This window comes from Talpa europaea (genome assembly GCF_964194135.1).
Source record: "Talpa europaea genome assembly, chromosome: 13".
Classification (NCBI taxonomy): Eukaryota; Metazoa; Chordata; class Mammalia; order Eulipotyphla; family Talpidae; genus Talpa; species Talpa europaea.
In genome coordinates, this window is record NC_140080.1 from 4,890,262 (window position 1) to 4,917,756 (window position 27,495).

At 39.7% G+C, this 27,495-nt stretch overlaps 1 protein-coding gene across 1 annotated transcript in view; it reads right to left on the bottom strand.

Annotated features, from left to right (window-relative positions):
- Nucleotides 1–27,495, bottom strand: part of COL25A1 (collagen type XXV alpha 1 chain) — a gene marked incomplete at both ends in the record, with an annotated part of 360,422 nt that overhangs the window by 70,801 nt on the left and 262,126 nt on the right. Inside the window, 4 exons of the mRNA XM_084251726.1 lie at nt 4,360–4,404; nt 9,383–9,436; nt 16,919–16,963; nt 18,910–18,936. Of these exons, the coding sequence (XP_084107852.1) occupies nt 4,360–4,404; nt 9,383–9,436; nt 16,919–16,963; nt 18,910–18,936 (171 nt within the window). The remainder of the gene's footprint in view (nt 1–4,359; nt 4,405–9,382; nt 9,437–16,918; nt 16,964–18,909; nt 18,937–27,495) is intronic.

Below are 27,495 nucleotides of genomic sequence, written 5' to 3' on the forward strand. Positions count from 1 at the left end.
ATACTTTCTTTTTGTTTTAAGATTTATTTATTTATGCATATAAGAACTGGGGTACAGGCTAGAGGTGTGGGGGATGAGAGGATTCACCAGAGACAGAGTGGGGAACAGAACAGGCAGACTGAATGAAATACACTGCTGAGGGGAGCAGCAGGTGAGTCAGGAGAGGTCTGCCGCTCCATGTGGGTAGCTCCCTGGCCTGGGCTTGAACTCGTGCATCAGTCGCTGCGGACAGCATCACAGGTTGCGTCTTAACCCCTTGCACCACCAGGGAGGCCCGAAAAATACTTTCTTTTCATTTAAAAAAAATCTGGGCTAAGAAGAGATTTTCATGTTTCATTTCCCATTTCATGGGAAAGTTCTGTGTTGCTTTATATACACAGAAGGCATGATAAATCTGGCACGGGAAGAAAGTCCTACCCTCAAGGAAAATAAGCTCTTGAAAATAGAAAAGGAAAGAATAATTTCATTCAATATATATTCATTATCTTCCAAATATGAGCCAGAAACTTGGGTGGGTGGTGGGAAAAGAACAATCTGGCATCAGATAGTTTTCATTTACTTGTTTGTTATTTCTTTTCTGGTCACCTGATGTCAATTATAAAAGGAAGTAAGGGGGTGACAATAGAGGCTGGAGAGCAATTGTAGAGTGCTGCAGGGACATGCGATGGGAGATCCACCAATTCAGAGGAGACTGAAGTGCTGCCCCATGGAAATGACTTACAAGTCCAGGGTCTCGGTGGATTGAAGAATAGGATTAGAAGGTGGTGGGGTGGACAGAAACAAGACTGTTTTTAGCTAAGGAAGTCATCGTGCTCAGACAAAGAAGGCTGTGCATTGACTGGGGAGGAAGTGTCCGCGGGGATGGGCCTTTGCTGTGATTATAAGAAACCTTCTGGGGCCTCCCTGGTAGCGCAAGGGGTTAAGCACTGCACTATGAAGCAATCTGCAGTCTCTGCAGCACGAGTTCAATCCCCAGCTGGCCAGGGAGCAACCCACATGGTGCAGCAGACCTCTCCTGTCTCTTCCGTTGCTCCCCTCAGCAGTGTATTTTCTCAGTCTGCCTGTTCTGATCCCTGCTCTGTCTCTGGTGAACCCTCTCACCCTCCCGCACATTGGGCCTGTACCCCAGTTCTTGTATAAATAAATAAATAAATCTTAAAAATAAATAAATAAATCTTAAAAAAAAAAAACACCCTTCTGGCTGGTGGCTCCCCATATGTGTGTGGCTTCTGAAAATGCTCAGCGGTTGCAAAACAAAGATACTACTTAGCGTAAACTAAGAAGACAGGAGTGGGATGAAGGTTGGGGACCAAAGTAACGAAGACACACACAGCTGAGAGCAAGAAAGTCAAGGTGGAATTACCCAATCAACAGAAAAATAATGGGGAGGCATGATGGAATCATTCAGAGTGCTTCCTAGACACTGACTTTCAAGTGGGGAGAAATATATAAGAAATCCACATTACATTTGTTGGTGGGATTCACAGAACACACCTTTTCCACAGTAACTCCACACAGGATGGAATCCAGTCACCAGCAGGCTTTTCTTAAACCTAGCATGCATCAGAGTTACTAGCCTCAGAGAAATCCCAGCCTCTTGGATTTTACAGACCCACAGCATTTCCAGATGCCCAGTCTGGGAAGGCCTAGATTGCTTTACCATCCAAAGCCACGGAGTCAGATCAAAAGGAAAAAAATCCTATTAAAGTGAATCAGTCAATGACGCAATTTACTATATCAATGGCAACGAAGCAGCATTTTTTGATTTTACATCTCAAACTTGGTAAGAGATGAATGAGTTTCACATACTGAACCCAAAGGCCGTGGAAAGAGTGTTTCCAGCATGCTGGAAACAAATTATATGACAGAAGCAGGAAATGTTTAAAAAACACATCAAAAATTATATTCCAATTATAGCATACCCGGGGATGAACGCCACAGGTCAGATTACATCTCAAATGTTATAGATTCCCATTTACAATCCCCCGCTTAGACCCATTGGAAGTTTATAGAAATGATTTCCGTTTTAACTGAAGCATTTCTTGCACTTAATTTCGGTCGACTAATAAAACTTTTTGATAAAAAAGTTTAGAAAAACAACCCATCTAGTTGATTTCAATTTCCATGCGGTAAGAAATCTAACATTTATTGAGAATTTACTATGTGTGATTTTGTATGGTAAATGATTTGCATGAATATAAAAAATAAGAACCGTATTCCTTTGAGGTGAACTTGGTCTTTTCAAAGAAAAAAGTTACTTTCCTATTAGAAAATTAAAATTTCAAGCTGTGTTTAAGGAAACAACTACTGGTCTATATTCCAAAAATGAAGTTTTTAAAACACATCTTCTAAAGCACCAAATTGCCTCATAAATCCACATAAGGCGTAGTTCAGACGTGGCTTAAATGTTTCTGGCTTGGAGGAACTGCTCTCTAGGTGAAGATTTCCTTTCTGGAAGCAGAGGCCACTGCAACCCACCAGATCCAGCTAGCCACTTGTTTGGTATAATCCATGAACTAAGAATGGCTTTTAAATGGTTTAAAAAAAAATGCACAAAAAATCATATTACATGACATGTGAAAATGACATGAAATTAAAATTTCCGTATCCAGAAATAAAGTTTTATGGGGCCATAGCCACACTCACTCGTGTGCTCTTCATCTGTGGCTGAGGTCACACTGTGACAAAGACCATATGGCCCACGAAACCGAAAATATTCATTTTCTGACCTTTTCCAGGAAAGGTTCGCTAACTTCTAAAGCAAAACCAAGAGAGTTAAATATAACTTCAAGGCTTATATATCTGGGGTTTAACAATTTTGACTTTGAGAGTAATCGAGGTAATGGTAGGTGTCCTTTAATACACCATGACACTCAGCAGATGCAGCTGACAGAGAAGTAACATGGTGGACACTGTGGTTCTCAATGAGGCGTGATTAGTCCCCCAGATGACATTCGGTAACATCTAGGGGCAAGTCCAACAGTGACAGCTGGGGATGCTACTGGCATCTCATGGTCAGAGGCCAGGAATGGTACTGAGCCTCCAGCAGCCCCCGCAAGGAGAATTAACCAGCCCAGCCCCTAAAGTCCATAGAGCTGATGTTGAAAAACCCTGGGTAACACTGAGAGTCCACTTCAATATGTAGAACAATCCTCAAATACAAACACCGTTGCTAGCTGGTGACATTAATTTACTCCTACCATCTATGCCATATTTATATTAATATTTATAAGCACAAGAAAGATAAATTACTCTTTCTTTTATGGGCATGTGTTGGGACTCACCATTATCCATCTGTACTATAGTAATTTTCAAAGTGGAATATTGTTCTCAATTCTCACTAAATGAATCATTCATTTTTTAATCACTCAGTTAATTAGCAGGATATGAAACAAAATACGACTGACTTCTATTTTCACTTTTTTTTTTTTTTTTTTTTTGTGGGACCCTCACCGTTGGCCGGGGACGAACCAGCACTACAGAGGCTCCGGGCAGCCTCGCAGCCCAGTGCTCAACCACTGCGCCACCAGGGGAGGCCCTATTTTCACTTTCTTAAAATGTTTTTTTCCTCATTCTCAATATTTAGCATACATGGAATAAAATGCCTTTCCTGTGTCAATGATGTCTGTAAAGCACGAATCCAACCAAAAGGTAATGGTAGAAAGGAGATAGGAAGAGGAGATACACAAATACAATAATATACATGCTGGTTATGAATTAAAAGACAAAAAAAAGGACCAAAAAATCCAGAAATTTATAGCAAATTTTCAAGACTACATTGAAGACTCTGAATAAGCAACATTAACTTATTAATAAGCATTTAAGTTTCATCCAAGATCACTGATATGTTCTCTCTTAAAATTGGGACAAAAGAGATCAATTTAGGAAGTCCCTAGCACATGCTGTCTGTAGATAGTAATACACTCTATTTCTGAATATCTGTGCATACAAAGGGGTGTCTACTTACTACAGGTGAATAGGAGTTTTTATTCCTCCAAACTGTATTACCAGAAGTATAACTAAACCCTTTCTAGAATTTGTGACATACCATTTTACTTTTAAAATATTTAAATCTGTGACTGGGCTCTGTGGTGTGCTCAATCTTGTATAAATTAAATGCTCAATGTTTTCTAATCCTGTAGAATTATTTTGGATCTTGTTCTTTGAAACTTTGACCACCCACTGACCTCTGTCAAAATCTCCCCTTTTTATATATAAAATAAAATAAAACAAAACAAACAAAAAGTATATATCATATTGCCTAGCACATAGTAGGTGCTCAATTAAAAAACACCCTTTTTATACAAATCAGATGATAGTTCTTGCTCACACACACTCTCCTAGCTCACAACACTGTACCTTTTCGCCTGTGTCACCTTTGGGGCCGTGTTCTCCAGAATCTCCCTAAGGGTGAGAAAATACAGGGGTGATGTTAAGTAAAGAATGCCTTTCACTATCTTTGGTTTGCTTTCATAAGTGCTGCTCTAAATGTTCTGCAAAGCTAATATACTCCTACTTGACTGATTCACATCAATTCTTTTTTTTTTTATTTTATTGCAGTATACTGTTGGTTTACATGGTTGTTAGTGTTTTGGGAGTATAGGATCCCCCACTCTTCAGGTGTGGTCACCACTGTGTACCCCCACCTAAGCACCCAAGGTCCTCTGTCCTCACCCCTCCCACGCCATTCTCCTCCCTCTCTGGATGTGTCAGCTCTATAGTCAGATTTAAAGGGTTGATTTTAAAGTTAATCTTTAACCTTTCATTTGGATTCTTTATATTCCACATATAAGTGACTACATCAGTTATTTATCTTTCTCCTGGCTTATTTCACTTAGCACCGCATAAACTCTATTGCAAGGAACACCCTGAATGGATTTAAATGACTCCCTGATATTAATTGAGAACAGTGATTTCTCTGACTTCTAAGAGTTTATTCTGGCATTTAACAGCCACCAACTCCATCTCTGCTGGCTCTCCAGCCTGGCTGGGACTCTCTCCTGCGCTCATTATGCACATGTTACACGCACCCCCCTGTCCCGCACTCCTGCCTCTGGCCTCCTAACTGCATCCACCCCTCTGTCTCCAAGCCCATCTCACACCTCCAAGGGCAAGGCATGGTCCAAGCCTAAGCCCTAAATACAGATTAATCTGAACCTCTACATTATTTATTGATGAAATAAATATCTCACATTAGAAAACTTTAAAAAATATACATTAAAATAAATTGTGTTTATGCTTCCTTTGTTATTTTCTGATTTGGCAAAACCCCCCTTCTTTTTTTTTTTTTAAACAAACAAAAATGCTTATAGTGGGTGTGCTTATTCCTTTGTAATTTTGAGATGTCCTCTGCCAACTCCCTCACTGACATCCATCAGTCCACAAAGCAATGACTGATGACTTGTTTATTGTCCATCTTTGCAGCCATCAATTCTGACTTCTTTCAACCTTACAGTGTGTCTCAATAATGATGTCATGGGCTTCGGAGCCAGAGAGACCAATTCTAGCTCTGGTACCAACTGGACAAATGAGATTCTCTTTGTATCACGCTTCTCACGTATAACATAAATTCAAGAAAACTTTATGGGATTATAAGAAGTAAACATATATTGCATACAAAAGAACAAGGATTGGGTCTGCAGTAAGTATATGTTCTTCCCTGCACATCCCATCAGTGGGATGTCCCACTGTCTACTTTCAAAACAGGGCACACTTTGCTTTCATTTAAAATTTTTTCTGAAAGTAAGAGAGCAACCAGTGATAAAATAGAGGGGAGGGTTGCCACGGAGGGAGACTTTCACTTTCTTCTCACCATTTTCTTGTGTCAAATAAGCAAGAAGCTAACGTGCTCAGGCGTTTGTCCATGGTGACAGATACAGTGCGATGGCCACTAGATCTGAACCCCTGGGAGGGGCTGGAGCTGCTCCTGTGCCTCCTGAACTTCTATACAAAAGAGTCTTCTGATGACTAATTAATTTCCAGTTAATTGCCATGAACTGGTTGGATGCCAAATAAGCGTACTGACAAACTGTTATGAGTGATCTTTGATGGGCAGCCACTAGCATCCTTACAGAAAACTGCTTGGCAAGCCCTTTATTAAAAAACAAAAGGGACAAAATAGGCTTTCTCATTAGGAAAGCTGCTCAGCGTGCTGGCAATGGGTTGGCCCCGCTGGCTGGGTGCCCTTTGTTTGCATAAATATCTTCTTGTGTTATAATGCTGAAAAACACAGTTGGATTCAAGAAGTTTTTCAGATCATCAGATGTGCTTTGGGGATGAGAGGTGATGAGGCTGAGCTGTTGGAAGGCAGGTAGCACTTAGGAAGAGTGTTCTGTGGTGTCTGGTGGCTTCCTGTGCGGATGTGATTAAAGCAAACGCAAGACAACAGGAACATTCGCGCCACAGGACACAGAGCAAAGGTCACCAAGACACCAGTACCTCCAGGAGGATTTAACACAAACTCTGCTTCTCCTTCTGGTTCTCTTTTTGGCTCTTAGGGAGATTCTCTGTGGGACAACTGTCAGAATTTGAGCTGCAGGTAAACACCTATATCCCTTTCACCTGGTGACCGAAGAGCAACAGAGACAGACGTGAATGCGTAGGGGAGTACTGAATGGCACTGGCCAGTGGCTAGAATAGAAATCTCCCAAGTCTAGGCATGCTTGAAAGCCATTTAAAAGCCTAATGTATGGATGGGGGTGGAAGGATGGAGGTGTCACCCGGCTGGACATCCATCCCTGTTGTCACTAGGCAACAGCACTGAGGCCATGCATTAAGCATTAACTCCTAAATGAAATAAGTCAGGTGAATAATAAATACTGGATGGTGTCACTCATGTGTGGAATATAGAGAAACCAAACTAAGAACCAGAGAAAGACAAGAAGGAAACCCTTGAAAGCTGGCTGAAGCATCAGATGGGGAAGCACAAGGATCGACGGGGATGAACTACAGGTGCTGTGGGGGGGAGCACCCTACAGTGGTCATATCTGATGGGGAGAATCCTAATGTAACCACAATCAAAGAATAAATTATTATAAAAAATAAAAGCCTGATATAGAATTTTATTTTTTAATCAAAATTTACTGGTTTTACAAAATAATATAAATTTCAGGTGTGTAACTTTACCCCTCGACATGTGTTTGATCCCTCACCCTCCACCAAAGTTCTAGCACCATCACACTGTCACATATACCCCTCCCCCCACTGAACCATTTCCCTCCCCTCCGAAAAATAACCACCACATTTTTCAGAGTCTAACAGTTATTTTTGTTGTATTTGGATACAGAATGTTTCAAAGCTCTCTTTCCTATCATTTCTTTGCATCTATTTACCCAAACCTCCATCATGCATAAGGACTACACTGTTTTCTCCTTTCAATATGTAACAGTTTTGGAAAAAAGTGATCTTTTAATCTATTATATCCATTTACATATATTTCAACTTAGTATCATTTTTTTTTTAAATTAATACAGCAGAATAATTCACACTAGTTCATACCTTTTCACCACGTTCTCCAGGCTCTCCCTGGGGCAAAGCACAGACATACATGACATATTAAATTACAAAACACTTAGGCAACATCAAATAAAACCAGATATTGAACATACCAGATAAATGATATGGGACACTTTCTACTTTGTAATATATAGTCATCACATGAAACAAATGGTTATAGCATGGAGGGCTGGGGAAGGGTATAAAAATCGATATAATCTTAATTGTTTGCTTTTAGAGAAGTAAAGAAAGTAACTGAAGATTATCAGCAACAACCTGACTTGGGGGCGGCAAAATGCAGTGGCATCCCAAGTGTGGAGATAGTTCGTAGTCTGAGGCTTCCTACTCTGCCCAGTCTTGGAATGGTGGGGTGTGCAACCCTGGCAGCCATCTAGTGCAAAGCTTCCCAGTGCTAGAATTGCTTTTGGGTTTGGAGGCCCAGTGAACACCTGACCCATTCCCCCTTTCATGACCACGAACTCTCTGTCCTGAACTTGATGCCCTTCACAATGTCACGAGCCTGCAGGTCAGCAGCATGTTCCCAACAGGGGGAATTCCAGGAGCATTGGTGACTTCAGGAAAGATGCCAGAGGGGATGAATCAGACAGTTTAGGAGAACCTCTTTACTCAGCCACAGGGCAGGATGAGGGCTAGAATGTAAAACGATTGTTCTCAAGTTCACTTTCCCAAGAAAGGGACAGGGATGGAGCGGGGAACTTCCATAGTCAATCATATATATTATGATAATATGCCCCTTAGGAAAGTTTGAGGGAGTGTTGCCATAAGCTGAGACTGCTTTAAAAAATGGTTTAAGGGAATTATTACATTTTTAAGAAATTATACCCCATTAAAGAAGTCAATTTGGAGACAAAAATCTTTTCATGCCCTGGCACTCAGCCTGACCCTTGGTATTCTGAGTTTCTGGCTACCTCACCCTGCTGGACATCCATCCCTAACGTCACTAGGCAACAGCACTAAGGCCATGCGTTAAGCATTAAGTCCTATCATTTGCCCTTTTAGCATCGAGCAAGAAAGCGAAGAAGACAGGAGAATGGCTGTGGTCCCAGAAGGTATATTTTCTTTCCTCTTCTGCACGACAAAGGACAGGGCTATAAATTTTAGGTCAGTCGAGGCTTCTGTCGATAGCAACCTGATCTGTAAAATCATGTGAGTGCATCTGTGGGGGTGGGGGGGACACACCAGCACAGCTGATGGAACCAGACTGGAGTTCTGCACTTCAAGGGACAGTCCCTCATCAAAGGATGGGATTTGTATGTCCACTTGTTTTAAACAAACTGTCACCAATCCTTTTATATTTAAGACATTCATTTGTTCTTCAAAAAACAAAGCAAAGTTGCAATTCAAAAAAATCCTCATTACATTTTTCCCCTATTTAGTAATTCAGACTATGTCCATTTTTAAATGTTAAACATGCCACATCTTTATTCTGCTGTTCATTTGATTAAATGGTCGTGTTGGGAAGGGTTGGAAGTGGCCAAACCTTGAGTTAAAGGCTCAGTGGCACTATGAATGTCATCTTCACTGAGTCTTCTAAGTATTACATGCATCTTAGGCAGAATGGAGACGGCCTGCATTTTAACATGCTCAGCAAGTGGTACAAAAACAATAGTCTTATTTGAAACACGGGCTTTCTCACATTATTGAAATATCCAGGAATAAAGATTTCGGACATTCACATTCTATGTTTTTGGTGTTTAATGCTAATGAGAATCACGAATATAATTTATTCATTAGTCACAAAGCATATTATACTATTGACAAAAATTTTATCCAAGTACAAGTAGGAGATGAAAAAAAATTGTAATGGCTTACAATTTCATGAAAATTCATGTCTCAAGTGACTTGACTTCATTTTATTGGTACTGACCTTTGGCCCTGGTACTCCATTCTGTCCTACAGCTCCAGGCTCCCCAGGCTCACCCTCAAAAGAAAATACATATTTATCACTAAGGAAAACAGACCACCTCAATACAATATAAAAGTTCTTAAAGGACATAATAATCCAATAATTCTCTAGAAGTAGAGAGAACATAAGTGACTGGTAGTGTAAATATAAGTTAGTGTAAATTCAAAATTTTATGCACTAGATACCAAGCATACAACAGAGTTACTTGCCTTTGTGCGGCTTTTTCTCCACTAAGAAAACTGAAGCAATGCATTATAGAAATGAACACTGAGCAAAGTACTGGGTGCATGGTAGGCATCAACTACATATTTGTTGAATGAGTAAAAGACACCTGAAACTATCAGACTCTCTTGATGGAGAACTTTTAAGTGATTCATCAGCTCGGGAAAACAAAGACTAAATCACATTTATTAGAATAAATTAGGTAAGCATTTCCCAGTTAAAATCTTGAAGAACCCACATATTTTTGGATACTGACTTCACACCTGTGGACCCATTTGACATAAAGTAAAAAGTGAAAATGAGTGTCTTTTTGATTTCACTATAAACATAAATAGAACAAATATTCAGACTTGTGTGATAGATGTATTGAGTGATAGGCATTTGGAGTAAAGATGATTAGGTCTTAGGTCAGGAAATTTTCCCCTTTCAGGTGATGCTGGGGGTGTCAGTCTTCCTGGACTGAGCCAGCAAATCCTTTCCCTATGGAAAGGACCCTTGGACAAGACCCTTGACATGATCCTCCAGCCCCCAGTTTCCACGTGGCTCAAACCAACATCAACTAGAACTTCATTTTCACTTACAAACACTCCCACAGGCATGGAGTGTGGAAGCCAACTATTCAGCAACTTTCTTCTTTCCACTGAGGATAGTAAAGTTGCTCCCTACTTGACTAAAGAAAACTTTATAGAGCAGTTTTAGGTTCACAGCAAACTTAGCTTTTTTTTTTTTTTTAAAAGATTTATTTATTTATTTATACAAGCACTGGGTACAGTCAGAAGCGCGGGAGGGTGAGAGAATTCACCAGAGCCAGAGCAGGGAGCAGAGCAGGCAGAAGGACTGAAGTACACTGCTGAGGGGAGCAGCAGGTGGCAGGAGAGGTCTGCGCGTCATGTGGGACCCTCCTCCAGTGGCCGGGGAGCAGCTGGGGATCGAACCGGCGCTGCAGAGGCTGCAGGCAGCTTTGCAACCCAGTGCTCAACCGCTGTGCCACCGGGGAGGCCCATTTAGCTTAATTTTTAAGAATGCTTTCTTTCTTTTTTTAAAAGATTTATTTATGCATACAAGTGCTAGGGTACAGGCCAGAGGTGTGGGGGGTAAGAGGATTCACCAGAGACAGAGGGGAACAGAACAGGCAGATAGACCAAAGTACACTGCTGAGGGGAGCAGTGCGCGAGTCAGCAGAGGTCTGCTGTGCCATGTGGGTTGCTCCCTGACCGGCTGGGGATTGAACTCGCACTGCAGAGGCTGTGGACAGCTTTATAGGTTGCATCTAACCCCTTGTGCCATCAGGGAGGCCCTTAAGAACGCTTCCTAAGTCATGTGAGGTAGGAACTGCACTGCTTTTATATCTGTGATCTCAGCTTAAGAAACTTGTTCATTAATGATAATCATCATATTTCTCCAATGCCAGAACCTTTATCTTCATTATCTCATGGAATTCTGACAAATTCCTAGGAGGTAGGTACTATCTTTATCTTCACTAACCAGGTGAAGAAACTAAGGCAACAGAGGTTTGAGGGACTTTTCCAGTATACAACTAGCCAAAACTTGAGCTCCCTTTTTCTGACTTGTAATGGTGCATTATGAATACTATGACACATGCCAAATTTCTTGAATACATTGAGAAAATGGGAGAGAGCAATGGCCACTATTTCTATCCTTGTTATCACTTGGCTATACTCCCCATTTGTGAATAAATTCTAGAATATATAGATATCTGAACTGACTATGACTTTTATAATGATGATTTATATACACCTACCAGATAAACTAAACTAAGCAATGTAAAGCTTGTCATGTCTTTGTAGAAGATATTTTACTATAATACTGGATTATTAGACTTGCTGAAGTCTGAGCCTCCTGGAAGAAATTCTGCTTCCTATGTAAAGTTACATGGTAGCCACGACACTTGCACTTTTCATGTTGAAACAGCAAAACTTGACTTAGAATAACCATGGGCATGATAGCAAAATTTGATATCCCATTTGTAGTTAACAAAGAGTCAGAACTTGGAAATAGAATACACCCCAAAAGAGGACTACCATTTACTATGCAGGCATAAAAAAAGAGCTATTCAGTCTGCTCTCTTCAAAGCATCTACAGCAGGATGCACTAATATCATAACTCATGGTTTAATGCAAACAAGAGAGGCTGCCAGGGAACAATACAAACTCTGTTTAGACTTTCAAAGAATAACCATGGTAGCCAGAATTGTTTTTGAAAAAATGGTTAAGCCCCTGGAACAGGACAAAATACATGCTGAGATTTTGAAGCAAGGAAGAGAAACGTTGCTTAGGTATCTGCTTAGCATCCACCCTAATATATGAACATCGAGGGACTAAAACATGATCCCTTTGATTCTTTGATTTTATATATTGTTAAAGTAATCTTTTAACATAAAAGGAAACAAAAGATTGCACCCATAATCCTATTACTCTATAATAATTGTTTTCATTTTGTCCTGTTTCCTCCTAGTGTTTTGTACTTTGGCTTACATATTTTGAAGACATTATAAACTTACTACATAGCTTGATGTTCTGAATTTTTATTATGTTATTACACTTATTTGCTTCACACAGTATTCACAATTGTCTCATGAAGAGTTTGATTAACATCTGTCAAAGTCAGGTGTGATCACTTGTTGAATAGGTCCCAAATTATCGAATACTGAGATTGTTTCTAATTTTTGCTACTAAACTAACAAAATTACATTTGCAAATATTTTTAAATTGCCTTCCAAAAGAGTTTTGAGCTTTATCCTGCTCTATAGGCACTCACTCTGTATTATACTTTCACAATTCATTGGCAAGGAGCATCACAGTTCTAACTATGTTCGTGGATATTTTAATAAGCAAAATGAGAGTTTACTGTAGCTTAGTTTTACTATAAAACTAGTAAGGCTACACTAGTGTTTATTATGATTTGAATAGGTATCCTGAAAATAAAAAAAAAATACAAAGTGAAGGAAGCTTTTCCTTAAATGAATCAATGGAGGATGAAAGGAAAAAACATGACTAACATATTTTACTTGAAAAATTTTATATCAAGAAAAATGTGTTCAGAATATCAGGAGGCTACAGAGCATGTGTTAATGCCCAAACTTGGTTTCCAGGTCATGAGAGAGGTGGTTATAATGACATGCTGTGGAGCTGTGTATGAAAAGGCAGCCTGTGATTACAGTCGCTAGGAACCTAGTTCTAGGAACTAGGAACTAGAACTAGGAGTTCTAGTGTGCATAACCACTAACTTTGAAAAACAGAAGAAATGAATAAAAATAATTCAATTCTCAATTTGAACCCATGAAAGCACCAGATTGCTGTAAGACACTCTCCCTGAACTATGAGTGAAACTGGAGCCAGAAATCAGTCACTTCCTTTACTCTCAAAGCCAAAAAGTTGGAGAGTCGTTTTGAGTAACCCACGACCAGGTAAATTCTGCTCCAATGAAGTTTTATGCTTTTGAACAAGAAAGCAAACAGAACCACACATTCAAACCCTTCAGGAACTTCATTCATTTTCTTCTATTTAACGACAGAGTCAAGGTAGCACAGGAGAAGAGCTGAGTGATTATAGTAAGGGAATCATGAAACAAAAATGATTTCCTTGCCTGCTGCACAGGCTTGATTAGATGGTATGGCCTTTGGAAGTCTGAGATCTCCCATTTATCTGCTCTCTCAGTGTTCTTATAATAAGAATGACATTAGAAATATGCTGTGAGGGTTACTGTGAAGAGCTGTGACACCCTTGTATAAGAGATGAAAAGGAAGTCTGAATGCAGTAACTGTAAGCTAATTAAAATTGAATGTTACTTCAAGTCATATAGCTCTCTGGGATAGATTTATAGATGAGACAACAATATCAATCTTTTATTTATATTGTATTTTGATGTTTTAAAAATAACAAATTCCAGAAAACACTTAAAAATACATGAAACAAGAGCATGTGATATTTCTCTTTTGCTCTTGGGAATAAGCCCTTTGACTCTGGGGCCTTGGGAAAAGTCTAGTTTGCTTAGATAAAATAACTATTTTTTTAATCCTGAATATCTCTAACTTTATCTTCCTAGAAACAAAGAGGGAAAGATTCGAACTGTACAAACTAGAATTCTGATGCCCCCCGCCCCAATGCAATGGCATTTGTACCTGGGCAGGGCATGCTTGCTCTTCAAATACAGTATTACAAACACAGGTTCTAATTATACCTGGGAAGAGTTCATGTTTTTAATGTTCCCACACACTGCCTCCCTGGTGGCACAAGGGGTTAAGCACCATACTATGAAGCAATCCGCAGCCTCTGCAGCACAAGTTCGATCCCCGGCCAGGGAGGAAACCACATGGCGAAGCAGACCTCTCCTGACTCACCTGCTGCTCCCCTCAGCAGTGTACCTCGGTTGATCTGCCTGTTCTGTTCCCCACTCTGTCTCTGGTGAATCTTCTCACCGCCCCCCATCTCTGGCCTGTACCTCAGCTCTTGTATGTATAAATAAACAAATAAAAAAAATAAAGTTCCCACACAAAAACATGCAAAGAAAAGTTATAGAAAATTTATTTTTGTCAAAGGGCTCTTCAGTTTAAAAAATGGTACTACCAGAAAATTATCCTGAAAGGCTCCAGGTTTTTTAGTGTATGTGAAATAGGGTCCAGTTGATAAATATCCAGATATATGTCTCTTCAAGTGTGATTCTGTGTGTGTGTGTGTGTGTGTGTGTGTGTGTGTGTGTGAGAGAGAGAGAGAGAGAGAGAGAGAGAGAGAGAATGAATCATGGAGCACAAATAAAATGTTAACTGTACCTTAAAGCCAACAAGATTTATTCATGAGAATGACAACAATGTCCATGTCCAATAAAATTGAGAAGAAGAAGGCAACATTCCATACTATTAGGTAAGACTTAGCATTAAATCTGCCCTAATTTTTTGGCTGTTGGTCACCATGTTTATTGACCAAAGTCAATAATCAACATTGTCAGTCTGAATGGAAGGAAAATAAGTGGAAAGCAAACAAAATAATTCCATAAAATAGTCTTCTTTCCTTTCGTTTTTCATGAGAATTTTTTTTTTATTTTCTAGTTGTTGTTTGCCATGTTTCTGATGGCTTTAGAAGTCAAATACTTCTAACCATTGTCTGAAGCTATTTTCTAAGTATCAAAAGTACTTCTTTGGAAAAAGTGAAATCATAATGTGAAAAAAATGTTTTTTCAAACAGTTGAAGGATATGAGGTGCTTCTTAAAAATCACTACATTATCATAAGCTCTCTTAAAAAAAATCCTGGAAGTCCAATGTGCATTTCATATGCTGTATGCATGGAATTATTACTCTAGTTCCAGTTTTGTTTTTATTGTCTAAATGACCTTCTGCTTCATTGAAGGGGTCCCCTGTTCAATTGCACTTTATCTCCCAAAATGGCACAGGGAATATTACAAATGTAAGATGACAACCAGGACTCACAGAACATACAGCATTTTAGGTTAAGTTGTGAGAAATAAGAAAAAGAGAATTGAGCTACTTGTCTTCAGAAAAGCGCAAAATCATGTAGCTGCTCTAAGTTTTACAGAAATCTTTAAATGCCACAAAGATGTGCAACAAGACATAAAACTGCAAATATTCATCATCTGTTTCCTTGAAATATAATTTAAGCTTGATGACCAGGACAAGAAAATGTCACATTCTTTTCTCCAGCTAAGGAAATTACATGTTTCTCTTGCAAAAGTAAAGAAGAGGCAGTTTTCATAAGCACAGATACAACAATTTAAAGTTTTTTTTTCAAGTGGAAGTTTCCTACAAATTTTCCTGATTGTCTTGAGGCTGAATAAAGAAAAGAAACAAAGAAGAACAGAGCAAAGCATTCACCTTTGACATCCAAGTTTGGTTTCTCACCAACATTAAAAATATTTACGTCATTTCCATATTTTGGGTTTTTTTCTAAATATTATCTTGACTTATGTAATTTTCAAACCCAACTTTAAATTTGTGCTTATGTCTCCTGCCATGATGGGCAACATTCTAAAGAGGAAGTCCGTTTTCTGTCTCCAGAATTTGTGAAGCAACTAGACATGAATTTTACCAAGTGGATAACAGAGCTGCGGTCTGGGCAGCCACAGTCTGGGTGCGGGTGTGGTTCGTGGACTAATGGGTACCTGAGCCTGGCTTTTAAACATTCATTTAACTGGGGAAGTGAGTTATTTTGGAAACAGGGAGCCTCTTTTAAAACACAGATCAAATCTCCAGCCTGTCACTAAAATGAAATGAAGGGAAACTCGAATAGTAAATACTGTCCTAAGAACTTTCTATCCATTTACTACCCCAATCAATTCTCATGTCCACCCTATTAGGTGGGAACTGCTGTGGTCTCCCTTTTATGGATAAGGAAACTGAGGCCAGAGACTCCAAGGACTGGGGATTCTCATGGCCTCTCAGTGGCGACACGTGCCCTTGGCCACTGAGTAATTTTGAGTGGAGATTGTTTGTCTTATTAAAGAAGGGAGGATGGACCAGGAGGCACAGTCACGGGAGATTTGCTCTGTCTGTTGCTTGTGCCCTGGCTCCCAGGTATCTGGCCCAGCCAGTTGCTTTCCTGATTTCTGTTGAGTTTCCAGACTGAAGGGCAAGCTGAGGACCATGGGCGGGGGTGGGGGAGGGGGGAAGGTCAGACCCACCTGCAGTGTGATGCTGAGTGCTCTGTGCAACCAGGAGGCATGTGACAGGAATAAATGCACACATGCATGTAGGTATGTCTATGGGGCTTTTTATTTTTATTTTTTTAAGTTTATTCTTCCCTTCCTCTTATTATTAACAGTACAATAAAAGTATACTACTAGAGCTTGGTCTTGGTCAGTCTAACTCCAAATTTTGCTTAACAGCAAAAAAGAAAAAAAGCTTCCAGATTTAGAGGAGTCCTCTGTAACAGTTATTTTCAATAATGAAATAAATAAAACATACAAGTTGATGAGAATGATGAGAATAAGCCAGAATGCATTTTACCACAATGGGTATTATACATAGCATTTCCCCTACACTGTATGTATTTATGAGAAAGATACATTTGTTTCTCATACATAATGTCAACACAGGATGGAAAATTTTCTAAGATTCTCTGACTAAGGCTTCTTTAGCAATTAAAAAATTGTCACCATTTGCCCCATGATGTCCCTGCATTTTAAAAGTATATATAGTATCTTTATATGCACACAAATGCACTACTAATATAACAGACTAGAATAAATTTTGTGATATTAATCTTCTTCAAATGATCAAAAATACTATATTCTATACAACTTACCATTTGCCCGTTCACCCCTGGAGTTCCAGGAGCTCCAACGGAACCCTAAGGAGACACATGGAAAGTGAAGGTGACTTCATACAATAAATTTCAATCCTCGATTTGTATAGCTTGAGTCATGTCAGCCACAACTTGACCTTGCTAAAAGATGGCTGGGCAGTATGTTTTCTAGCTCTTCTCTCTGAATTCAAATACAGAATAATATAAACAGATTCATCAAGCTTTCCCAGAAGCTACAGGGTAAACATTTAACCATGTTTCTAAATATCCATTTATTCTTAGAATGGCTTGAAAGACATTTGTATGGGCTGATAGGGCTATCAGAAAGCCATGTGGCTCTACCTTTGGGTACATTTAAGAATTAGGAACATCCTAGCAGTGGTGATAACTCTTGATTTTCATGAATTTAAATACCAGGGGGAAAAAAGGCAATTAAAATAACAAACATTTGCTCCACAAGCAGTCAAATCAGAGGCCCATGTTGTAAACTTGAGTTGTTGTATGAAGAGCATTTTTGACTGGATCTTCAGAATGTACATTTATATCAAGCAAGAGTCCAAGAGTCTTGCAAAGTAGACTAGAAAAGTCAGACATTATACATTGGCTAGCAACAACACAACTTCTGCCCATCAAATTTTAAGTTATGTGTGTATGTGTGGCTGGCTAACACTGCCAGACATGCATGCACATGGGTGGGGGTGACTAGGAACGGTTAGACATACGTGGGGAGACAGAAGAAGAAAGACATTCACTACTGAGAAAATCTGTAACACTGAACCGGATACAGAATCACAAAAGCTTTCACACAGTGATGTCATTTCCCACCAAACACCTTCCTTTCAGGCTCTGGAGAAACCATATTTAAGTGAAATATGCTCATTCTTTGTCTAGCACTAGAAGATAGATTTTTGAAAGTAGATGTAGAATATCAAATTTCTTCAATCATAATGAGAAAAAGTTTAAAGAACAATGATTATAAACCTAAAACTTCCATGAAAAATGAAGTCTATGAAAACATAACTGTTGTATGCAAAACACATAGAGGTGGAAGTTCCTTTGAATGTTCTGTGGTTCTGGGGAGTGGGCCGAGAAAGGACTTCCCAGAGGCCGGGCAGTAATTTCAATTTGGCCCAGTGTGGATTAGGGCAGCTTTACAATTTCATACCACACTTAATAGAGAAGTTATGGTGGAGGATAAAGTGTTCAACACAAAAGTTGTCTCACAACGCATTGCTTTTACTAGGTTTGTAAGATTATGTTTCAACAGATACCACACACCTAGTGCTTGGGGGATTAAAAGTCTCTTCTTTGATGGATTTCAAAAATAAAGAATAAATGCTTTAACACCTGTTGGAATACAATGTTTTCTTAGGTCAAATACATTTTCTTCCTTGTGGTGAAGTGGGACACGTCCCAGGGAACAGCAGCCGCCATCTATCCGCTACTGAAACAGTTACTACTCTAGAACTGATGTAATTTTGGGGGTGCTACACCTTCTCCTCCTGAATGTGATGCTCTATCCTATGCCCATGGATAATGGTGCAATGGTCAGCAAGAAGTTACTTTTCAGTTCCCTCCAGCAGAGGAGACACCAGTGGGCCACTCAGTGCAGTCAAACCAGCAAGAACACCCTTTGTTCTGGTCAGTTCTGTGGTCATTTGTGAATCATGTTTGAATAAAGCCACACATTCAATTTGCAATGTTGTATGACCCTTCACATTCTAAGGTTTGTCACCATGTTTTACTACTATCTGAGTTAAAAATTTAATAATCTATGAGTTTGGCAGACAGCTTAAAAAAAGAGTCTGCTCTAGATTTATTGGATTTTCTAGAACAGAGTTGATTAGAAACTAATGACTCACAGTACATGACTGCGTTTTTAGAAAGCAGATTGCTCCAGCATGACCTACAGTAGCGAATTCCATCACCTCTCAGGCTAGCCACTAGGCACTGGGAGAATAATTACTTTCACAGTATTCCTTATACTCTACCTTTTGTCCTGGAGGCCCCAGAGGACCCTAAAAAAGAAAAACAATTCAATTAACATAGTACTGTAACACTGAAACTTAAACAACCAATTAAAACTGTCCTAATCTGTAAGGATCTCTTTAATGAAATATGCTGTCTTGGGCATCAAGGAGAATGAAACTCTTCATTTGGAAGTGCACAGTGAGTCTTTTCTTTTGAAGAACATTAAGCATATGTGACAGGATTCTGATTTTTCCTTTAAAAAGACAAACTTTACTATTCCAGTGCATCTGTTTCTTTAAATACCTGCAAATATGACATCAATTTCACTGCGAAGGCTGTTGTAAGTAGTTAAAATGCAAGGCAGTTCCCCAGCTGACAGACACATTATATGATCTGCAAGACTTCAGTAAGCAGATTAGCAAAGGAAATTCTTGAACAGTGTTACAAAAGAAGCACTCTGCTTCTACTCTTCCTCTTGTGAAATGTGGCTGACTAACCTACACAAAAATGTGCTTCCAAATCAGTAGGAAACCCCAAGATCTATCGGGGCACCCAGTGGGTGGGTTCCAGAAGAGGCGACAAAAGACATTGTCAGCTAATGCTTAACCTATCAGACTAGGAGCGGAGTCGGGAGAAACACAATATTTAGGAAGATGAACGGGAATATTTACATATAAAGTGGAAATGCGGCAGTGCTGAGATTCAGCCACAAAGACTGAGGTGGGATTCGGGTGACTTTATTTACAAGGCACAGCTTGGGATGGTGGGGAGAGTGCAAAGAGAACCAGCTAGAATGCCATGTCTTCCAACTGAGAAATAATGAAAGAAAAATACTGATCCCTTTTCTTCCACTTTGCCCCTCCCCCAATTTTTCAGTTTAGTATATTTGAGCAAAGTGGTAGGTATTCTACCATCTATTGCAAAGAGTTTGTTCTTTCATCACACTTAACTGAAGGGCTATCTTCAAGTGTGTCACTTCTGTGATCAAACATCTTCCACTCATCCTTGGGGGCCATCAGGAAAGCACAAGAGTAGCCACAGAGGAAGAACTAACTGGTCATGGCCTTCATCTTTTTTTTAATTTAAATTTTATTTTTATATTCCCCACACAATTGCAACCCCCTTATTTTGACCCCAATCCCTCCCCTCTCTACCCCTCACACCCCATAGAGTGTCTCTGGGTCATAGTTGTTTGTTGATTTTGATTTTCACTTTCTTATAGTTATTCATTTTCCTGGTCCTTTATTTAAGTTTTCTAGATTCCTGCTATAGGTGAGACCATCCGGTATTTTTCTTTTTCTTTCTGGCTTATTGCGCTGAGCATGATCCCTTCCAACGCCATCCATGTTGCTGCAAATGGCATGTGTTTATCTTTTTTGAATGCTGAGTAATATTCCATGGTGTATATGGACCACATCTTCTTGATCCAGTCATCTATTTTTGGGCATTTGGGCTGTTTCCAAAGCCTAGCTATTGTAAATAGTGCTGCTATAAACATAGGGGTGCAGGTGCTCTTTGGAATTGGTGTTTCTGTGTCCTTTGGGTAAATACCTAGGAGTGGAATTGCTGGATCCTATGGAAGCTCTATGTTTAGTAGGTCCAGAAATCTCCACACAGCTCTCCATAGTGGTTGGACCAGTTTGCACTCCCACCAACAGTGCAGGAGAGTTCCTGTTTCTCCCCTTGGCCTTTATCTTAAATTACAAATACACAATGTTTAGGAACATTCTAGGAATCATTTCCTTGAATTACTTTGCAATCCTCACAGGAAGACTGTTCCTGCATCTAATCATCCTGAGGAGAGAGAAAGTGCCCCGCAGTACCAACTTTCTCTATTCCTATAGGATCACCCAGTTAACCAACTTCTCAAAGAGCTTGCCTGACATATCTGTGGGGTCAGACCTTCTCCTATCCTATCTCACTCCTACTGAAAACTCCCTATGTCATATTCTGCAGAGAAAATAGAGACAATCAGGTGTAAATTTCCCTAACATTCACACCTCTCATCAATTCCTCCCCAGGCGGACCTCAAGCACCAGGCGATGCTTCCAACCAGACTCTGGAATCCATCCTTCCCTTGGCCCTCAGGATCTTCTCATTCAATTACCCCTGCCTCCTCATAAGGGCATCCTGCTCTCCCCTGGTTCCTTCCCCTTTCTCCACACACATAAACACGCGTAATCATTTCCTCACTTGGGTAAATTGTTTGGGAAACTAACATTAAAGTGCAGGAAAGGCAGAGGTTTGAAGCCACAGTGATAGATCTTAGAGTGAGGGAAAGACTTGGGTTTTATCATTGCCTGTGATTCCATTTTCCCCCAAGTGTCTCCAGAGTAATTCACTTCTTAAAATGTTGATGTTAGAAAGGAAATCATAAAACAAAAAGTACATTAATTCAATGTTTAGACTGTGAATGTGTATGTTCAAAAAGGTTTGTTTCCCATTATAAACCGAACTCTGCACTTAAAAAAACATTGCTGAGTAAAATTGGATATTTCATTACATTAATGCAGAACCCTGGAAAAGAGTATTTCAGACACAAAAAGGAGAGAATTTTGAATCAAATATTTTAAGTAGAGACTAGCATAGCTGGTATTTTTCAGTGTGGACTTTGTTACAGGAAGACATAAAACCCAAGATCAAGTAAGACTGCTCACTGCTCTAAAATCTGTGAAATTATATTAGTTCTCTTGTTTAACACCGTATTTAATGAAAGTCAAAAGATGGCTATGAGGAAAATAAATATTCCTCTTCACTGTTAGGAAACCTGCTATTTTTGCTAAACTCCAAATATGAATTGGGAATACATGTCTTGTAGATTATTCATAACTATGTTGCCAAGGACATTCTCAGCTACCAAAAATGTACATATTTTTCTTTGATCTCACTGCTAGCAAGCCAGGGAGAGTGTCATTCATTACAGGGGGTGCGAGTGGGGTATGGGAGGATACTAGGAATAAACCAGTGTTGAATATAAGCACAGACATACATTTCAGTAAGTATAGACACAGAGACACACATTTATTTTACTTATGGGCTTATCTTACTTAAATGCTTATTTTGCTCATTTGTATGTGTTTTGAGTATCTTTAATATCCTTAATAACCCCATTATGTATCTGTGTCATTATGGTCATTACATTTAAACTTACAAATACTTTTACAAACTAGTCAACATGGGCCTCCCCGGTGGTGCAGCGGTTGAGCGCTGGGTTGCGAAGCTGCCCACAGCCTCTGCAGCGCCGGTTCGATCCTTGGCTGCTCCCCGGCCACCGGAGGAGGGTCCCACATGGTACGCAGACCTCCCCTGCCGCCCGCTGCTCCCCTCAGCAGTGTGCCTTGGTCCTTCTGCCTGCTCTGCTCCCCGCTCTGGCTCTGGTGAATTCTCTCACCCTCCTGTGCTTCTGACTGTACCCAGTGCTTGAATAAATAAATAAATAAATAAACAAATCTTTAAAAAAAAAAAAAAACAAAAACTAGTCAACATTGGTAAAAACGGTGAGGGCTCTGTGGCTCAGGGAGAGGGAAGAAAGAAAGGGACATGTCTGAAATAAGGATTAATGGGGAGGGAGGGAAGAAAAGAAGAAAAAACATACCAGCAGATTAAAAAAAAAAATCAAAGTTACAATGAAGGCTTTGCTCAAAAACTGATTTTAAAATTAGAACCATTCACTCGCATATAATGGTAAACTTCTTTATATTTTCAGCTTCCACAACACTTGGATAAGTTCATTATTCACTGGTCAAATTAGTGTCCCTTATTATTCCTAAAATTCCTTAAGTCTATTGTTCTAATGTTCTAAGGTTTCTAAAATAATTCCATTCTTGTTATCCTATGCCTTAAGTAAGCTTGAATGCAATTTTTTCTAAACCAAAGGGTCAAAATTTCTAGCTCATTCTTATTAATCAATGAATTACTCCTTTTTACACATTTTCTTGGCAGGCACCTTTATATTTGCATATACTTGGTACACACCCAATTAAGATGGAAATAAACTGGTCTCTTTAATTTTTCAAAACAACTTCTGTAGATATGTACAAGATTAAAAAAAAACCTGCAGCTTATTATTAACCAGTTGGTGGTATTTCTTTAAGTTTGACCCAGGAAATCTTGAACTGTGATTTCAATGTTTCTCTGAGTGATGTAAAGTATATGAACTCTTTTTGTTGGCATAACTTTATTCAAAAGACAAACATCAGACAAGCCACTGGAAAATTCTAAACATGGAGGAACAACATGAAGAACTTCTACACCAACATTTTTGTGATGCTTCAGAAAATACCCTGAAGTGCAAGCTAAGTGAACAGTCACCAACAGGTAAAAAATGACAGAGCTTTCTGGTGTTCTTTCCTGCCTTCCCCCACCCCTGCTAGATTCCATATCTAAAGATTATGTAAAATATTGGGGAGCACATGGTGAGCAAGTTCAAGAAATATGATGGTCCCTATTTGGTGGAGGGACTGCCTTTACCAAAAGCGAATCACCTGCACTGGACAGTGGTCCTTTATCTGCTGCTCCAGGTCCCCCAGGTACATATTCAAGAGCATCCCTCTGGGATCTGTATCACCATGCTCTGGCCAAGCCCTCTCCTCACCTAGCTAATGTGACAGTATCTACAACCACTCCAGTCTCCGCCCATCCTTTCTCACAGTGCCTAGAACGAGCTTGCACCAGGCTACCAGGTGGATACTTGTCTTCAGCAGAGTCATCTTTCAGCAGCTTCCCAGAGTTTTTGGGACAAGTCCCAACTTTTGCAATAATGATATTTGGCCACATAAGCCAAGCTATCATATCACAGTACCTCCACCCTTTGTTGTCTGTTCCAATAACGGGCTCCTCCCCTTGGCCCTATTTCTAGTCCTCCCTCCTTGCCTATCTCCTAATCCAGGGCTCTGCAGCCCCACCTCAGGACTAGCTCCTCTTCTCCAAGACACCCGATGACAACACTTCTTTTGTAGAATTTATCATCAATAGCGTCATTGTTTGGTTGCTTCTTCTTTTTTTTTTTTCTCTAAGCATCTTTTATCGCACGCAGTGGTTGGCACACAGTAATTGCTCACCTAATCCTTTTGAGTTCATTCATCCACTCAATAGTTTTCAGCTGCTCATCCCATGTCAGGCACTGTCTCGAGTCTGGGATTACAGCAATGAACAAAAGAGAGCATGCCTCCTTGGCTGCACACTCTAGTGAAGCGGAAAGACAGTAAAGAAGTAAAATATAAAACTGTGTTGAGGTAAGTGCTAAAGCAGATGGAGGACAGGACTGGGGAGAAGATGGAGTGTTTGAAACTGGGGTTCAGTGAAGGCCTCAGAGATAATGACCCTTGGACAGAGTTCTGAAAGAGGTCGGGCAGACAGCCATGCCTACAGATGGGGGAAGAATGTTCCAGGCAAGGGGACAGCCAGTACAAAGGCCAAGGGGTGAGCACCAGCTGCTTGTATTCCCCTAGGCGACTCAGGTGGGTGGTAGAAGGTGGGGATGTTGGTAGGAAGGCAGGTCAAGTGTAGGGCTGTGGGTCCCTGGTGTTGAGAATCATAAAAATGATAGAAATAAATGAATACATAAAGTCAGTCAAGCTTGTTCTTATACTATAGATGACCGTATCTTAACATAGGAGCTTCCACTCTCGTGTTTGCCATCATGATTTTGACACCGCTGGCCAATTCTAATAGTCCCTTAGTAAGTACGACATGAGTCAAGGATTCAGTTCTTAGTTTCTATACTGGAAGAGCAAAGCAGGAACTGTTCATGGCGGTCTCATGAACACAGGGTGTGATAGGTGTGGATGTGGCTCTACAGACTCCAATGCACCATGGAAATCCATTACGCAAACAGTAGGTGGAATTACCCACCCAATTTGATCTTCAAAGCAAGCAGCTAAGCAATGGATGCTTCTACATGGTGATGGGAGATTTATGGGGATTACACTTGAGGGGAGAAATCAAATATTGTACAAAAATGAGTAACAGTGTAAGGGAAAAAAAAAAAAAGAAACAGATGCTTTTATAACCATAAGGCATTGTCTGCACTTTCCAGCTCATAAAAATATATTTTAAAATCAATTAAGAAGAGCCTTCTGCTGGGCAGACCCTGGAATGGAAAAAAGTCAACGAATTTTTCTGACACCACTGATGTTAGCACAAATTTGATCAAGGTATTAATTACTTAAACAGGATGCAGAGTTTCTAAATGATGTGCTTTAGCATGCCTCTCGGGAGGTGTTTTAAGGCAAGTTCTGGTTGCCTGCTATTAGGAAATGATGTTCTGAGAGAGCAGGGGGCGGACACAGTTCCTGTTCTGTCCCTGAAGGCTCACAGTGAAATCTGAAGTTCTGAAAGCTGCTGGTCACTTCTGGATACAAGAATACACAACCAGCTTCTGTCATAAAAAACACAGGGAACAGAAAAAGAGGCGGTCCCTCTCTGAAGGGGAGGATAAAAGCCCCAAACTATTAAGCTGTTAAAAGTTATTTCCCTTTTAAGATTTTTTCCCCTGGTTTCATAAAAGCTAGGCAAAATGAAGACAATACCTTCAGAAGTCTAATTCTACAGGGAAGCATGACAACACATTTAATCTAACTTATGGAGTCGTGAAGTGTCTGTATCAGACTTTCTCAAAGGTTTGGGGCAACAGACTTTACTTCTAACTTTTTGAAAGCGATTAACCTGGTCAAATGCATCACAAGATCAGACTATATATAAACTGAGTTTAGAAAGAGTAAATGAAATTAGAAAGAAATAATGGAAATTCATCTGACCTTGGAAGGATTCATTTGAGATGCACTTAAATAAAATTCCATGTTTTACTTGGATGTTTGATGAGCAAAGGTCAAGAAACATAAATTCTAACCATTATTATATGTATGTCTGGAGTATAATTCAAGCGATGTTTTACAAGATTCAGATTTCATAGCTGGAGTGTGTGGAAATGTCAAAGGAAAAACTTGTTGAGAAATGTTGAGAATACAAGAGGGTGTGCTGAAATGTTTTCAGCATAAAAGTCCATGACTTAGTTGAACAGGGTGTAAAGGAACACAGCATAAAGAAAAGAGTGGACAGGCTGAGATGGGTGTTGAGTCTCTAGTTCTGCGTCTTTCGTGGCCTCCGTCTTCAGTCTCACTTAATCACTTGCATTTTCCCAAGCAGTCCAATTGGTCTTCATGGGACAATCTTAACCGCAGAGATTCAGCTGCCATAACTCGCTTGCTTTGTGAGTCTTCTCTATTGCGCCCAGAGGGAGCTTGTTTTTATCCTCTGTGTTTTGCTAGCACATTTTAACTGGCTATATTTTTAAAATTAAATTACTTTTATAGAGGTCCTGGTTTATAAAACTGCATATGATTTGGGGGGATAGGTGCACACCTCTTCAAATGTATGTTACCACATCACACTCACCAGCAAAGCACCCATAGTTCTGCACTGGAGTCCATGGGGCTCCTTCTTCCTTTTCTCCCACCCCCATCCTTCTCTTTGGTAGCCTCAATTCTTCAGTCACATTTCTTGGTTTGTTTCGTCTGTTCATTTGTACTGTTTCTCTATATTCCACATATTAATGAAATCCCCAGTATTTGTCTTTCTCCTTCTGACTTACTTCGCTTAGCAGAAATTCCTACCAGTTCCATTCATGGTGTTGCAAATGGCAAGAATTCATCTTTTTTTATAGCTGGGTAGTATTCCACTCTGTATAAATATCACATTTTCTTTATTTACTCATCTGTTCTTGGCCTCTTAGGTTGTTTCCATAACTTGGCTATTGTAAATAGTGCTGCACTGAATACAGGTGGCCATATACCCCTTGAAGTTAACATCTTTGCATTCTTCAGGTAGATAACTAGGATTGCTGGGTACTATGGTAGATCTTTTTTTGATGTTTTGAAAAATCTCCAACTGCTTTCCACAGGGGCGGAACCAGTCCACATTCCCACCAACAGTGTACGAGGGTTCCTTTTTCTCCACATCCTCATAATGGGTTGTATTTTAATATATTTACATATTTGTAAAATGAACTTAACTAGGAGCAAATTCTTCAGGTCATCTATTTTACATCCTAGGTATCTAGGTTAGTAGTACCTATCAAATGAGTAATTTTGTTTTAACTTAAACCAGCATGCTAATGAATATAAAACTTAATAAATTGCAGTGACAAGATTTACTCCATTATTTTGCCACTCAAACTATGATATTGTTGTCACCGGAAAAAGTTCCAGTTTTGACATAGAGCTTCCATATGATCCAGCAATTTCACTCCTAGGTATTTACCCAAAGGACACAGAAACATCAATTCCAAAAAACACCTGCACCCCTATGTTTATAGCAGCACTATTTACAATAGCTAAGCTTTGGAAACAGCCCAAATGCCCAAAAATAGATGACTGGATCAAGAAGATGTGGTCCATATATACCATGGAATATTACTCAGCATTCAAAAAAGATAAACACATGCAATTTGCAGTAACATGGATGGCGCTGGAAGGGATCATGCTCGGCGAAATAAGCCAAAAAGAAAAAGAAAAATACCGGATGGTCTCACTCATAGCAGGAATCTAGAAAACTTAAATAAGTGATCAGGAAAATGAATAACTATAAGAAAGTGAAAATCAAAATCA